The sequence below is a fragment of the Aulonocara stuartgranti genome, assembly GCF_965226115.1.
Source record: "Aulonocara stuartgranti genome assembly, chromosome: 11".
In the NCBI taxonomy this organism is placed as follows: domain Eukaryota; kingdom Metazoa; phylum Chordata; class Actinopteri; order Cichliformes; family Cichlidae; genus Aulonocara; species Aulonocara stuartgranti.
The window spans coordinates 3,972,907-3,990,387 of NC_138947.1; the positions used below are offsets into that span (position 1 = coordinate 3,972,907).

Sequence of the window (17,481 nt, forward strand, 5' to 3'; positions counted from 1 at the left end):
GTGTGAATGCAGCTAAATGTAAAAATTAAGATACTGTGAGCACATTCTTTAAAAAAAACAAAAGAAAACCTCCAGGGTAAAGTTTGAACAACTTTTAAATGCATTTTTAAAAATATCAGTAGTTCACATATTTTTCCAGGTGTTTGATAAAGAAAACACGTGCAATTACGGCAATGATAATTCAGAATCTTTATTGGTTTTATTATCCTTCACTCACTTGTGGCCTCAGGTGAAAGTTTAATTCAATTCAATTCAATTTTATTTATACAGCACCAACTCACAACAGTCACCTCAAGGGGCTGTGTATTGTAATAATACATACAGAGAAAAACCCAACAATCATGAGACCACCTCTGAGCAAGCACTTTAGCGACAGTGGGAAGGAAACTGAAACAGGAAGAAACATCAGGCAGAACCAGGCTCAGGGAGGGGCCATATGCTGCGACCGGTTGGGGTGAGAGAAGGAAGACGTGCTGTGGAAGAGAGCCAGAGATTATGTTTAAAGGATGTAATGTGTCAAATTAATCATGAAGACTAAACTGAGATGTTTTGATGCAGTTAACCTATCCCCACTTGTGGATTCCAGGTCCAAAAGTCCTGTTGAAGCAACTATTAGACTGACTATGGTCACACATGTTTTCTCCTTTCCCTCACTTACTTCACTTTTAATGTCCATCACTCATTCTGATTTGATAAATGCACAGAGAAAATCCTGAATGCAATTTGAACACACAGAAGAGTGTGCACCATTAGATGGTGAATTCACAATTGTTGCTTCATTACCTGCTCGGCTTACCTTTTGCTAAAGGTGGTGTCTCTTGTACTCACTTTACCAAACATTACTCTCATATATAATTGCTGTAACATATAAGTACGACATGCTCATACTCAGAAATACACTTTTTGAAGTCGGCTCCAGTAAATGATCACGTCTGACACTGTGGTCAGCAGCACAGGAGCACCACAGGGAACTGTGCTGTCCCCTCTTCTCTTCACCCTGTACACCTCTGACTTCTGCTACAACTCTGAATTATGCCACATTCAGAAGTTTGCAGATGACACGGCCATCATGGGGTGTATCTGGGATGATCAGGAAGAGGAGTACAGAAGTCTGGTGAGGAACTTTGTCGCATGGAGTCACACAAACCACCTGCAACTCAACACCTCAAAGACTAAGGAACTGGTTGTGGACTTCGGGAGGTCCAGAGAAGGTCCACTGCCGGTTCAGATAGAGGGGGAGGAGGTGGAGGTGGTCAACAAGTACAAGTACCTCGGGCTGTGGGTGGACAATAAACTGGACTGGTCATGCAACACAGAGCACCTGTATAAAAAAGCCCAAAGCCGACTGTACTTCCTCAGGAGGCTGAGGTCTTTTAACATCTGCAGGAAGCTCCTGAGGATGTTTTACCAGTCAGTGGTTGCTGGAGTACTTTTCTATGCTGTGGTGTGCTGGGGGAGCAGCACAGCAAAGAGGGACTCATCCAGGCTGGAGAAACTGATCAGGAGGGCTAGCTCTGTGGTCGGCATGAAGCTGGACACTCTGGTGACAGTGGCAGAGAAAAGGACACTAAAAAAGCTGCTGGACATTATGAACAATGCTGGGCATCCTCTGCACACGGCCATTAACAATCAGAAGAGTCTGTTCAGTGACAGGTTGCTTCTCCCCAAGACAAGAACTAACAGACTTAAAAACTCCTTTGTCCCACACGCCATCAGACTGTTTAACTCCTCTCTGGAGGGGAGAGGGAGGGGAAACAGGAGGACAAAGGAGGGGGGAACAACTAAGCTGTAGTGCCTCTTCACCTCACTGTACAATACCTTTGTGCAATACTTTTGTAAATAGTCAACAGTGCAATAGACTCAATACTTGAAATGTGCAATTCACTTGTATTTTTTTATTTTATTCCTATTTATTCTATTTATCCCCTTTGTATATTTTATTTATATTTGTCTCTGTATTTATATATGTGTGTGTGTGTGTGTGTGTGTGTGTGTGTGTGTGTGTGTGTGTGTATATATATATATATATATATATATATAACAATTCTGTAACTGTAACTTCGGTCGTTGCTGTGCTTTTTTGGAAGTCGAATTTCCCAGAGGAACCCACCCGAGGGATTAATAAAGTTCTATCTTATCTTATCTTATCTCTTATAATACCAGTGCTTGCTTTGCTAGTCCACCCCTCACAAATCTAAAAAACTGGTTATGTTTTGATTCTGAAACTATTATGATATACATGATGTTGATGCTCAGTGTCGGTTACAGAAATAATCGTGCTGAACAGAAACAAGATTTTGGCTTCAGATTGTGATACTTGGAGTGGGTGTAAATTTGGTTGCACTGTTTTTCTTTTAAACAGAGTGTTTCTCAGCCCTGAAAAGTCTCCTGTACTTATCAAGAGTTGTTTTAAAAATTTGACCCATTCACATGTACTTTCAGAACCTGTAACTCAAAATATTTAGTGTGGAGGTAAATGTTTACATGGGTACACTCAATAAAGCTATTGTACAAAAACATTAAATAAAAATCAGCTGACTTGTAAAGGTTTTTCATGGGATGACCAACACAAAACTCTGTGTATAAAGTATTATTTTAGTTTTCAAGCCTATTAACTGCATTCGAATATCATCGAGCAAATAGTAGATATGTAAATGGATCAACTGACCCTGAACCATCCCAAAGTTACGCTTCTCAGTTACTGGGGACCATGATGCACCAAGCCTTACTCCACTCATGCCTACTTCCCTCTCGAGTGGCAAGGTGGTAGAAAATGTTGTACCACTGCTACACAGAAAGACCCCAGCCGGGGTCAAACCAGGAGCCTTCTCACCTTGACTTGCAGTCCACTTGGGTGGTTGTAGCTCGGGAGCTCTCTTTGGCTGGTGGTTCAACCCCTGGCTCCCCCAAGTCTGTATGCCAAATATCCTTGGGCAAGTCACTAACCTAAGCAATCCTAAGTTGCTCTCTGATGAATGCGTGTGAATGTGGCATGTGTTATAAAGTGCTTTGAGTGCTCTGGGAGAGTAGAAAAGAGCTAAATAAGAATCTGTCCATTTACCATTCCAAATATTGAGTGGTCAATAAGAACAGAAAAGAGCTATATGACTGCAAGTACCTTACATCTGTAGCCCCATTATATGCAACTATTGCATGCTAGTAGCATTTGTATAATCTCACTCTCTAGTTTTAAGTTGTTTTTCTTTCTGGCTGGCCCTTTCTGGCCTGGTGCTGCTGGAGATGCTGTCAATAAAAAGGAGTTCTTATTTCACAAAGTCTCTAATTGATGCTCATAGGGGACCTTCTGATGGTTGGGGCTTGTTCTCTAATATTGCAGGGTCTTTATGTCACAGTAAAAAGCGCCTCAAGGCTATCACTGATAGAATGTGAAAATTATATGGATGCTAAAAGATGACATGCTAAAGCAATATTGTGATCGCAGCATAATTCATCTTTAAATATCCTTTCTAACTTATTTGATTCCGTCTTGATCAGTTAAAAGTTACACAATGTCACAGTGATTTGCAAACCATGAATTTGCACTATTAATCAACTTTATCTAGATATTTACTTTAACCCAATACATTTTTGCAGAAGATACTAAAAAAATGTAGTAACATGTATTACAAATTTTTTCAGACTTATGTCTGAGAAAATTTGCACTTTCATGCTTAAACTTTGTATGATGCAAAATTGACACAATATTAAATTTTGAGGTGCAATGACATCTCCGTAACAATGCAAAAACATTTACCATAGAACATCTCATCTATTATTCATTGATTGTGTTGACACTTTTATTTTACTGATCAATGTTTTAAACTGTTTTAAATATGGATGAAGTTACATTTAACACTTTCAAGTGAAACACAATGTCTGAAGAAAGAAGACACACAAGCAGACTCTTTACAACAGGAGATGAAGTTTTTCTGACGCATTTGTCTCCTTCCTGCTGATGAATGAGATGAAGACCAGTGAAATAATCATCCTCAGATAACATTTTGCTCCAAATTTGCACTTTTGTCTGACATTGCACAAAGCATGACTTTCAGTGGTTTCTGCCAAAATGCATTTGCAAGGAAAACAGACATTATCAATATCTTGATAAGGCAGCATGCATGCTAACAAACCATGCTTTGATAGTAACAAACTAACAAAGCATGCATGACCATGAGAAAATAATTGGATTTCAAAAAATGTTCAGGCAATCTAAATCAAAGCAGAATTTTGATTGAGGATTTGTTAAATTCTGTTGAGTCAGCATGGAACTAATCAGACTTTTGCAGCATTTTATTATTAAATTAAATCAACACTTATAAGTATGTATGTAAATGAATTTGCATTTCACAGAATCACTGTATTTTTATTAAATATTATTTATTTCATTTATTTTTATCTACTGATATTTTCAGGCATAGAGTCTCTTTCTCTCTCTCCTCTCCCTTGGAGCTGTTCTTTTAAAATAACGGAACAAGACTATAGTGCAAGAAAAAAAAACATTCAACTATAAAAAATACACAACATTACAGCATGACCACTCAACTAGGTTCTTTTTCTAATTCAAATATCATCAACAAATCCAAGTCTTAAATAAACGTGTGCCCCACAGCCCAACAATCTGAAACGGTAGCAGTCAGTCGACTTTGAATCATTGTGATTCATGGAGTTCATTCTCCAGGTGGCTTGAGTCTTCTTGAATAGTGCTACATTATCATCCACTGCTTAACATAATTTGAATTTGAGTTCGTGTGCTGATGAAATAAATCAGAGTTGATCTGATCTGCTGTATTTGAGTCTGATGCTCCGGGGCTGCCACACTCCCCAAAACCACTATCAATTGTGTCCAGGTCCACATGAGGGTAGCCATCTTCTGACTGCTCAAACGAGTCAAGGGATACCCTCTCTGGTTCATTAAACTGATCATGAGGCTGGAAGTTTAGGTTTTCCACTAGTAGGTCATTGGATATGCGGTTTTCATGCTGTGGTAATACCCCACTTTGTCTGTTCATCCTGGACATGTGAGGCTCCTCTAAAGCATAGCTGGCATGCTCTCTGTTGTCTTCCTCAAAGGAACCCAAGCTTGTTCCATCTTGGTAACTTCTGAGGGAGCTCTGTGATGTAACTTCCTCATCAAAATCTTCTCCAGATAAGGTTACAGTATGGATGGAGATGTGTCCAGTGGAGTGGCTGTTGCCCTGTGAACTGTCACCGTCTGGAAAGTGCAGCAGCATGTTGCTGTGAGGCTGCAGCATGTGGTGGATGTCGCCACCTTGATTCGTCTCGTTGTCCTCATTGTCTCGCTGCTTCTCGTCGCTCCAGTGAAGTATGTCATGCTGCTTCTCACTCATCATCTGAACATTTGGACTGATCCTCAGGTAATCATATTCACTGAATACAGGCTTCACCCATTCCTGTAAGAGAAAAAAAAAGGGGGAAACATCAAAATGCTGGACTAAAGAAATGCTAAAAAAGTGTCAGCTGAATGTTTAAGAGTGTGCTTTGTCATCTTCTCAAGGAAACAGTGTGCACCAAATGATTTGCATGAGAATTAAAAGTCTTTCTCTCTTTCCTAACAGTGTCATTCACTGGCTGCAGTGTGAGTGCCTGCCAAGCATGCTGCTACCCTTCTGCACATCCAAAAGGTCGTGCAGAAGCTGCTTTACAACCCACTACATCCACTTTTCCACTCAGGAAGTGTTTGCATTTGAATATCATATCTATTATCATTGCTCTAATGTGTGGGGGTCTTGCCGTTTCTCTCCCCACCTCCAGCTTTCAGTGTATGTATGTGGAAGGATGGGGAGGTCCCAGAGGAGAGCAAAGCTGCCAGACTGCTGGCGGAAATATCAGTTCATTTGACTTTTGTGGTAGATAATGGATTTCAGTATTTTCACTGTTACCATGTTTTACCAAAGAACTAATACTTAATTAAAAATCACCTTTTAAAAAAGCAAAACAAGTTTGCTTTAATGTTGAGAACCTTGTCCTTATCTTAGGTTCTTTTGCAAGTGTGGTTGAGACATCCGGACAAGTACCTAAGTGTCTGGGGCTTTCACAGGATCAAAAGATTTAACTGTTAGTGCCAGGACCAGAAATGTTAAAATGGTACAGGTCCTGAAATTTTTTGTTCCTACTAATACAAATACAGTTTGAAAATATCTGACATTTTAGCCATTAGAAATCATTATTTTTTTTAGCAAACTAGACAAACAGGAATTAAGCTGTGACTAGTCGCATGTGGAAAGACTGCAGGAGTAGCTCAAAAGGAGCATATATGTCCTATCCTCTAAGAAAATATTAGTGATTCTTACTTTAATGCACTACTAAAGTATATCTCTTTCTTAAAATGCACATTCCTTTACAGCAACCCATATGTGGCAATGAGGTGTAAACTTTCTGCAATTACCACTGGCTTGCAGCAAGCTGATGGCCAGATAAGCATGAATCAGTTTCTCAAAGCATAGGCCACCACATCCTGGAAAAAAAGCTCTTCAGCACAACAATGTTTTTAAAATCGCTGAGAGAAAGGAAGCACTCTGCACCACAAGGGTGAAAGACACTGCAAACAAACTACAACCATATCTGAGAGAAAGACATAATACAGAGTCAAAAAAAAGAAGGACGGAAAGAAAGGAAAAAGACTACACTGTCTTTAAAATCAAAGATTGTTTTTAAGAACTTAAAGTGGGTAAGTGGCGGTGGAGTGGGTTACCCAACAATTAGAAGGGAAGCAGTGCAAAGCCCCACTCCTCAAATGTTCCTTGAGCAAAATAATCAACTCTGTTTGGTGCTTAAAGCACCCTAGGCATTCTTTATGAAAGCGTGTGGGAATAGGTGAATGTGGTTTGCAGTAAAGTGTGTTTTAAGCCCCCCCGAAAAAGGTTCAATTACCAATAACAATACTGCCACCTTCTGATAAGAACTGGTGCCAAATAAAGAGTTACAGTGGGACAGTATGCAGTCAACATTGACTCTGTTTCCAAAACAAAAGTAACTGTAAAAATGGGTTTAAATCAGTAACTTAAAAGTTGTAATTTTAAACTACTATATCTTGTATGTTATCAGCTACATTCCTCAAAGTTAAATAAAATAATTACTGTTTATCAAACCAAGTAAGAATAATCTCCTCTTGCCTGATGTTGTTTCTGACATTTGCTGCAGCAGCGCACTCTACTGAACAATGTGTGCAACTGCATTCATGGCCAAAGCTAATAAATTCAACTTGTTGCTCGTACTCGGGTGAAATTCATCAACTAGAGTGAGAACTGAGGCGGAGGTGTGGGTTTTTTTTGGTCTGTCACCAAGATTGCTGCGGGGCTAATTTTATACTTTCTGGGGATGTGGAACATTTGCAATGGAAGAACCGTTCTGCGGTAAAAGGTCTATTTTAAAGGTATGTTTAAATTATACTAGCAGGTTCTTTCAATGTGCTCTACACTCCTTTATAAGCGAGATGTGGTGAAGCTGCTGTACTGGATTGTTTTTATTCTAAAGAAGCAGCAAATGAGAAGCAAAAGCAGACATGATAAGGTGCTTTATGTAAGAGACATTTTAACCCAGCTATTTAGAAATACAGTGCAGACTCTATCCGCTTGGATTTGAAATGAGTTAACATAAAGAAAAGGGAGAAATAACGATCAACATTTCCCTAAGCTTAGAAAGAAAAATAGCATAAATCACATTAGGGTAAATACACAGGGTAATAGAAGATGAAGCGATTCATAAAGAAACAGCAAAACTATTTCAAAAGTGCAAACCACAACCTTTTCACTTGTGTGCCTTTCAGGTGAAGAGCAGGCTGTTTTTAGTCTAATACTATGTCAAATCAAAGATCAAAATAGATTCACCGGTGGTATTTTCCACTGGGGTGGAACAGGTTTGACTTTTATACACAAATATCAACCCACAAGATTTCATACTGATATCTGAAAAGGTTCTTGAAGCCCCTACACACTGACTCATTCACATCACGGAGTCCCTTAGTGTGAAGTCTGGGGAAAGTCCCACAAAACAGGGTCCAGATGTGCAGAAAGTCCCCCCTGTGGCAGCACCTGCTGGCTTAATTTGGAAATTACACAAAAACGCAATGAGTGACCTTGTTTTGCTGTCTTACCTTGAAGTTCCCTTCGTAGTTGTGATACAGGGGTTTGAAAAACTCATCCGGCCTCGGGATGTACGTAATCACCTGAAGTTTTCTCTGCCAATACCTGAGACAAATGTGAAATGATTTTAAAACCAAACAACAGGCAGAGAAGGGAAAATGACATTTATAGCTCAGTGTCACGTCTTATGGAGGTGATTTTCGTTTTCAGTACGTGAGCTGAGCAGTTATGAAGCTGTGGTCAAAGGCAACAGCTACAAACTAGAAATGCTGATAACACAACAGATGTCATGTGAAAGACTGTACAGAGTTAAGCAGAATGCATTAGTCACATCTTGCTATTTGACTATTTGTTATCTATAAGACAAAATGATAAGTTTATTAGTAGTAGAGAAAATTTTCCTTTCTATGAAATGAACACTTGAAAGTTGTTAACCGCGCTGCGACATGACCCGACTAATCCTTGTCTGGATTTAGATTTATTCTTTGAAAGGATTCTTTACCGCCGTAAGACGAGGAAAACTTTGACGCACGTTTCAGCGTTGTTTGTTGCCTAAACTGAGATGATTCTCTGGGCTGGAATAATAACAAAGGACTTTTTTTTATTATAGAGCTCTCTGCAATAATTATGACATGTGACACATGTCGTGTCACTTGGAGCATTTTTCGGTATAAAACAAGCCACAGGTTTAAAATAAACAAAGCTGAATCCAACAGTTTGTCCCTGAAACAGTTTCTACTAAAACTGATCGTTCAAGGTTTATCAGTGTAGAATCACTTTCAGCTGTGGCTAACACTGTGCCAGTGGCTAACACTGTGTTAGCCACTGGCACAGTGTTAGCCATTCATCTGTACCCGAGAGAGATGCGTTAGAATAATTTCAAAAACCCAATATCAAAAGGTGTGATCACTCCACTGAGAAGAACATTTCATCATCATTATTTGAAACAGGTAAGAAAGAGAAAGCAAAAAAAACAAACAGAACAAATGTAAGCACAGAGTTCATGTGCTTTTGTGAACTTGTGTAGGTTTCTTGTAACCGTGTGCACTTGATAAGCGAGGTGTTCTCGGTTCTCTGACACTGATGCTCTGCATAACTTCCTATGTCTGCTAGCCTTTTCAGTGCAAGAGCTGCACACGTACATGCTGCAGTGGTTTTTCTATATGTGGGAGGTGATGCCAGGAAAATGCAGATTAAAGCTTTGTTAATCATTTACTGGAAGCGTTACTGTTGACCTCCAGTATTAAGTTGTTTCAACTCTGCTGAGTTATTTCTTTTTTGTGCAATTAATGAAGTTTCAGCGGAAATCTGACAATGCAAACGATTACGTTTTTAATCGTGATTGTTTGCTGGGGTTTAAAAAAGAAAAGACAAACAAAACAGTGTTTCAAATACTTACGTTTTCTGGGAATAACACAGACACAGGCAAAAAAAGAAGACCATAATGATGGCCAGGAAGATGTGCCACCAAGTACCTGGAAAGAAGGCATTTAAAATTTTTAGTCTTAGACAAACAAATGACACCCTTCCTGTTACTGAAGTGTATGCACGAAGACACATGCAGAACGTAAACGCATAAAACACTTTCAAATAAATTCGGATAAGTTTTCACCTTCAATATTGATGCTACTTTGAACATTAAGGCTACCTTTGACATTTAACGCCTCTGTTTTCCAGTTTGTAGTGGAACTCCATTCACTCCATGGACCCTGAAGGACATATGTAGGACAAAATGTGGCTTGAACATCCACAGTATAATTGGTATGTGGTTGTAGTTCATTGTGGTTTATCAGAATTTGCATTTCTGACACTCTTTCCTTGGAGAAAACTGGATCCTGTTAGGAACAAAATAAAAAAACATCAGAATTTTGTGAGAATTTTTGAGAAATTTCACAGTAATGTTTTTTTCAATCTCACGTCCAAGTTATTGGTTTTTATATTGCTATTACCTTCAACAAGTTTTCGCTCGTTCTTATGCGGACTCTGTATCTGAGGCAGTCGGCGGCAGCGCTGTCATGGCTCCAGGTTATGTTGTAGAATTCCGCTGCGTTTTCAACTTGAACGTTTAAAGGAGGCTTAAGTTTCACTGTGAAAACAAAGCCCCAGGGGAATATTATGAAAATGTGTGCATGCCCAGAAATGGCAGCTGAACATTATTTTTAGCTTTTGTTTTAATTTCGAGTATAAAACAGACAGGTGGGCATTCACCGGCAAACAACAATTCGGGTAAATTGGGAAAGTTGCCAGAATGATTCTTGTAACTTCTGGATTTTCTGAACTCTCAATCTGTGTTGAAAATTGTTTAATGTATGGAGGGTGATCAATAACCAAAATAGGGAACATATTTAACATGCCTTAATTTGTCTTTAACACACATTTTGATGCGACTGAAATGTCACTGGAGGACCAACAGGCTGTTTTCTGTAACAGTTTTGATGACTTTTTTATGTGTTCAGCAGAGATGACAAATAGTGAAATGTCAGACTGAGGAGTTATCAGTTTTACTTACCCACTTCACTCAGGTTCCAGCTGGATGACTCATTTATGAATGAGCTGCCTTCTTCACTGACTGTCGTGCTGCAGACTGTTCCAACTGATGCAACATCAATAAAGGGCTTATCAATTTGACACCAGGACTGAGGCGGTCGGATAACACAGCTGCCATCAACGTCTTCATCTTCACCCCTAAAAAAACAAAACTGACTGTTTTTAATGGTGTCCTGATGATTTGCAGGTGGTTCAGTCATGCGCTAATATTTCTATAAGCAAAATACACCTGAATAAAAACATAAATATTCATTAGCCCATTAACATTTTTTGAAGCCCACTGTTAAATATTTAAAGTGATTTTTAAAAACCCAAACATTTTTTATTTGTATTATCATATATGAAAAAGAAAAGCATCAACTGATCAACTGAGGAGCGCTAAATATTTAATAAATATAATGAATATGAACTAAAGCGATTAAAACTTCAGTGGTGTTGAAACAGTGTCGCCGCCAGGGAGTGCAGTTTGTCTCTCTGGTACATACACTGTATGCTACATACTGTCTCTTTAATGAGACATAAATCTAAAAATGTTTGTTCGTGCCACCTGTTTTCTGTGACATACAGATAACGATTAAAGGCTTACACTTGTTTTAAACCCATCTTGGGCAATCAGTTCACACGGAGACGGCTGTTCGTGCAAGTGTAAACAACCACCAATAGGCTAAGTAAGGGTTGCTTTGTAGACTAAAAGCTAATGTGTCCTGATGTGTCCCCAACGAGACCCCAACAACAAAATACGTCATCAGTGCAGGACGTGGTGGTCCTTCATTGGCATCTCCTGCACCCTATTGCAAGTCACAAATTGCGATGTCAGTGTCACCAGTTGGAGTGGCCTGTAGGGCTACACACACATTAGATGGGAAAACTTTTTTGCATAATTCTCCCTAAGCAAAGTGTGCAGGGGAGATCCTCAACCTTCTAGTTGAAATGACACCAAAAGTCAGGGAATTTTGGACCCAAATGATATAGACACAAGAAAGTTCTGATGTGTCCACTTGTGGTTGGATTGACCAAGAAATAAAGTCTAAGATAGCCTATTATTGTTGTATTTAATTCACAAACACTGGTATAAATGCAACACTGGTCGATCAGCTCCTCATGCCAACTATGGCAAACAGATGAAAATCAGTTTATGCACTAAAACTGGACGATTTGACAACACATCTATACCATAAAAAAGTTACTGAAGCTGGTAATGCATAAACCAATCAATCATTTCAAACAAGCCTCCACAAAGTGTTTGCATAAATAGCCACACTGCAACTTTTACCTGCAAATGACACTGATGTTAAGGGGATTCATCGGCACAGAGGCTGCGCACGAACAGTTCAACAACTCATCGTAGTCTGTCCAGCAGGTGACATTGCAAAATGATGTAGATGCTAAAAAAAAAACATTAACATTTATTAGTTTTCCAGTTTAACAATATTCTTCAAAATCAAAGCATTTCTTTTTTTGCAGTTTTACTCAGTTTTACTCAATTGAAGAAATTAATTTTAATAAAAAATGTAGCCACAAAAACCACGACAAGACAAACCCACAGCGTACAGTCAGCGCATCCGAAATACAATAAATGGATCAATAACTACAGAAATCAATGAAGTAAGAAAACAAAAAGATTACAAAGAGCTTGCTTACCTCCATGAAGGAAAAGAGCGAGGCACCACAGCAAGAAAAAGAACACATGTTGGGGAGCCATGGGGCCACCCGCTGCTAACAGCTGCATTAAACACAGAAGAATTTAGAAAAAGCTGTGGTTGTGTGGCAGAAAAAAAGTGTTTTAAAAAGATATAAATAAATAGCTTTTTTGTAACTGACTTCTAAACTTGGACAAAGTGAGTAAGTGGCTAAAAATGAATATCCGACGAGATGAGCGTCAGGTTTAGCAAGAACACTACACCGTATACTTTTCTTAACAAATTCTAAATCCAAAAATAATCAAATTAATACTGGATGATCATAATCTTGGCATTTTCAGTTTTTCACTGAGAAAAATAAATTATGATCTTACCGTATTCTAATTAAAACTCCCGCAACTTTACCGGTGAGCGAAGCGTCAGAGTCACAGATGCGCTGATGTCTGTGTGAGAACGCCAAGCGGAACAAAGCTGAGGCTGTCGGGCGTCATAGTCACAAGCGTGACTAAGGATGTGGTTTCAGACTCTTTGAGCAGAGTCAGTGTGGTGCTTCCCACCACTATGAATATGCAACAGACAACTAGAGAGAAAACGTCAACAGGAAACTGAAATTATCATCAAGACAATGCTGCCATATTTGTGTCACCTAATTTTAACAAAAAGCAGGACAAAAATAGATTTTTGAAGACCGAGGGGTGAATCCATTTTAGCATATTTAGAACCCCAGAACATTTTATTCTTTTACCGACTGTCGTAAAATGTTTTACTCTTAGAAGAATATCATATAATAATATAACTTTAATAATGCATCATTTGTTCAAAACATGTTTCATTCCTGTAATAATTTTGACACCTTCCAAAAGACCCCATCACACACCTACTTACCACCTAATAACACTTAATTGGGGCTTTTTTAGAAGATTCCAGCAAACTGCAATACGTCTAGCCATATGAGTCATAATGCTGATGCTGAGCCCCTCGGCACTCGCTTTCAGTAATCAAATTAGCTCTAAATATTTGCAGCTCACCCATTTAATAGCAGCTTTCTCGAGTCGCATTCCAGGTGTAAACAGTTTATTATCTTAAATATAAAAGAGCACAGTATCAAGCTTTATATCAGGGGGGTGTAATCAGATTGACATCACCGTGTGGGTGTGCAGACATGTCTATTTAATGTCATTGTATCAATATTAGTCAAATCCAAATGCCATTTTACCACACAATTACACAAAGCCAAGCATCTGCAGTGTCTTTAACTAGGTTAAAAGACAAAAGTGAAAAAAATAACAAAGAGTCAGTGGAACAGAGCAAAGCTTAAAATTTCACTTCACCCCATGACTTCTTCTAAAGCCTTCAGACGATAATTCTGATTGCTCCAGTGCCGGACAGGACAGGCAAATAAAATAAAAAAAGAAACATGCAAAAGATGTGCAAGGGAAGTCGTGCATAATACAATAAACAATACGTTTGCACAGTCATATATCTTTCTTTATTACTCTGTCTGAAGAGTCTAAAGGTTAGTAAGGGCTAAAGCCAAATTATTAGCAAAATGGAGCTTTGACAAGCAAACCGAGCATTCACTGAAAGCAGCACTGCTCGTCTTCCTCTTCCTCAAGTGCAACTCTCAAACAAAACACTAACCACCATTTAGCGGTTAGACACCTAAATGTAAATAGGAAAAGAAGTGACGATGGCTCCTGTAATTCCTGTGTGGTTTGTCTGTCTGTCCACATGTTTCTCAGCATGATTAGACAAAATCTACCAAGTTTAATCTTATGAAATCATGCAGCTGAGAAAATGGGAGTGAAAACACCGGGCACAAATTTCCAGCTGATGTGCAGCCCTCTTTGCTAACACACAACACGAATAGTATATTTAGACCTTTTACTTATAAAAATTCAGACACAGGACAATCCTGTTGTGTTTTGCACATAGATCGCTTTCTTTATAAATCTAAAAGACAGTTGATTTGTCTTTGCAGTGGGCCTGCTGGCCTTTTAGATTTCCCAGACCTCTGCATTATAGTGAGAAGTGCTTTACGTTTTTGATACAAGAGAAAATCATCAGTATATAGATGTGCCGGGTAGTATCACATTCATATAACAGCTGTGTTGATCTCTAGGAATCTCCACTTCGTTTGTTGTGTTCTGTGCTTTGTTTTGCAGCAGGTAACTGAGCAGCAATAGAAAAGCGTCTTCCTTCCTGCAGTGACAGCCAGCCTTCAGATGTTCACCAGCTTAGCAACAGCACGATTCTGTGTTTTAGACACACTCTGCCATGTGTACGTGTACGCTTTACACCACTGACAAATATGTTTTTACAAAGTATCATTTTTGAAGTTACCACTTTATCTGGTCTCGCCTCTTCTTGGGCTGTGACCGAGTGTAACACGAGACACAAGGTTGTTCTTCCTATTTTTGCTCTGTCAGAAAATATACTTTAATTATTATATTTTACCTTGTTGTAAATTTCAAAACCTAAATCCAATAAACTGCTCCGCTGTTCTGTATTGAAAAATGATTGATCAGGAAATGTTTACACGCAGCTGCTGAGGCTTGCACAAACGCTCCATAGTCACTGGAGGGCGCTGTACATGAGCGTCACTTTAAACCCCCCTGCCCCCCCAGGTTTTAATGTGAACTGCTGATTTGACCAACACATTAACTGAGTTCTGGTTCTTCTTTCCTTAGAAACTAGAGAGTATGTGCAAAAAAGCAAAGGCAGTGAATTCAGACTTGTACTGCTTATTTTTAAAATAATTCGACACTTGAAATCTGCTTCTGCTGCGTTTCCCAGCTTTTACGTGGACATTTGCGTTTTTATCGAACAAATATAAAAGGTTCAGCTTATAGCTTATAAAAGAAGTTCAGGAGTCACATTAAAAGAGCCACCATGTTAGTTATCAGAGATGTGAAAATAGTAGCACACAAACCACGGCTGTAAAAGCCAGCGGTTAAATTGCATTTAATCATATTATAACAGTTTAAATACAATAATAATACAATATGTAAAACTGTTTTTCTTTTTGTTTTGTTTTAATGCATGCGTGACTTTACTGGCGGGCCTTTTTTTCGCGCGACACTCTCTTACAGTACGCGCAGACCTAATTTTGGATATGGTTCATGTACTCACCGGGGAAGCCCGCAACGATGTTTTCCTCGTTTCGTTTTCACTTTGTGGACTCATGTTGAGACTCGTTTTGTCCCAGCAGTTCTTTCTTTTCGTTGCTTTTTTAATTTTTAAAATTTTGCTCTATAATTTCTCTCTCTCTCCCCCCCATCCCGTCACCACCACCTGACATTCATGTAATTTCACGTAATTACCTGTTGAATGTACTCACCAATTTATTAGCAGCTTTTTTTAAAAAGAGAACCTCTTGTTTTCAGACACGATATTTGTATCTACCGGGAGACTCTGGGACGTTTTTGACTCCAAACTTTTTTGGAGACTGAGAATCCAAAAAGTGGAAGAGAACCTTTGGTGCACGTACCAGCCCCTTCCTATCAGTTTATCAGTTTACAGACCCTATATGAAATACACAGCGCCCATGTGTGGTCCAGTCTCGTTATAGCAACGACATTCCTTAAAGTTACCAAATTCCACCGTAACAAACGGGCCAAAATAAGTCAGCAACAACTTGACAACCTTTGATTTTATTAGTGAGAGACATTCAGGAGGCTCTGGCATGTCTGGAGACGGATGTAAAATACTCTAGTAAAAGTTAATATTTAATGTCTATTAAACATTTAATTAATATGTCAGTTAAACTAAGTTAATGTGGTGCTGAAGCAAAAATTGATAATATTATACTATATATTAGTCATGATTTGTATTTTTTCTTGCACATGTATTTGGGAGGTAAAGAGGTTCTCAGACCTCACCTCTTGAGATCAGCTTCCTCCTTCTGCTGCACCTTTCCTTTCTAGCTTGCTTCTTACTTTGCAAGTTTTGCACCTCCACGGTGGAAGTGCAACACTCTTTGCTGTGTGTACCAATCAGCAATATACTTTTTGTCATTGTGTTATTTTTCCATTTCATGATTCTATCTATAGTAAAAACAAAACAAAACAAAAACACTTTGGTAAAGTGCTGAGCTCAGTCTTAGAGTTGCTGAAGAAAGAAAGTAAAAAAAGATTAAACTAGAAAACTAAGTATGGTTTGGGAATTTTCCCTGTATAAATAAAGATTGATGCCCAGTCATACAGGGAAACTCGTGACATGTCCTTTGTGGCGATGTTATTCCCCTTCTCTGTCCCTTTGTTTTTGGATAGCCCCAAACTTTCATGTGACAAAACTGTTAATAATACACGAGAAGAAGAAGAACATTGCATCTCGGTAGTAGATATGTCTTAAACAATTCACCATCCCATCTGTTAAAATGCTTTTGCTCTTTATGTTTATGTTTACGTTATGTGTGCTCATCATTTGTCCCTGAAAGTGATTACTTACAAATAACCGCATCTACCTTTGCTCGTCCCTTTAAATTTTACTTATGTAAACTTGCAGGTTTATGAAGTTCTTAAAAAATCTTGAAATATTTTTATTTGGAGGTGTTAAAAATATTTTCATGACGATAAATGCGGAACAGTAGTCAGAGAAACTCCTGGAAAGTCTAATCAACTTCATTGTTTCATTAATTTTTTTCCTGAAGTCTGCAGAGTTCTTATTTTATACATGCACGCATATGCATATATAAATTATAATGTTAATAAGATAGATAATTAAAAAAAATAGACAGAATAGGTGTTTCAAACTCAAATGTTTCAGACTTTTCCTTTCAGAGCGACCATAAAGCAAAAGTTTCGTGTGACAAGATCTCCGCCTGGAGCAGTAGACAACCTTTTCCACTGGGTGGCAGTATAGACAGTTTTGTTTTATGGGAAGTAAAACCACAAGTAGTTTTACAGCTTTATTTCTTTTTGTGCATACACACAGATAGTAATTAAATTGTTTATTTTAATAGTTTGTGTTTGCTCCAGTGACTAATTACTCAGGTTTTATTCATTTTTCACACAGAATAGTGAAAAGGGATCCAAAACAGAGGAAAAGTGTCTTTTCAGTAACAGGATACTGAAAACAAGACTTACCATCCAACCATTCTCTTCCCCTTAACCTTAACAGGGTTGTAGGGGGGCTGGAGCCTATACCAGCTACCATAGGGCGAGAGGTGGGTACACCCTGAACAGGTCACC

General features: G+C 38.6%; 1 protein-coding gene across 1 annotated transcript; it reads right to left on the reverse strand.

The window, feature by feature from the left end:
- Window positions 1-4,356: 4,356 nt before the first annotated feature.
- il21r.1 (interleukin 21 receptor, tandem duplicate 1) lies at window positions 4,357-15,583 on the reverse strand. The gene is given in 11 exon segments (XM_082552520.1): window positions 4,357-4,708; window positions 4,710-5,411; window positions 8,114-8,207; window positions 9,502-9,577; window positions 9,751-9,937; window positions 10,052-10,188; window positions 10,612-10,787; window positions 11,923-12,034; window positions 12,291-12,372; window positions 12,664-12,869; window positions 15,422-15,583. Coding segments are annotated over 9 exon segments (1,605 nt in total). The 5' UTR covers window positions 12,352-12,372; window positions 12,664-12,869; window positions 15,422-15,583; the 3' UTR covers window positions 4,357-4,648.
- Window positions 15,584-17,481: the final 1,898 nt, after the last annotated feature.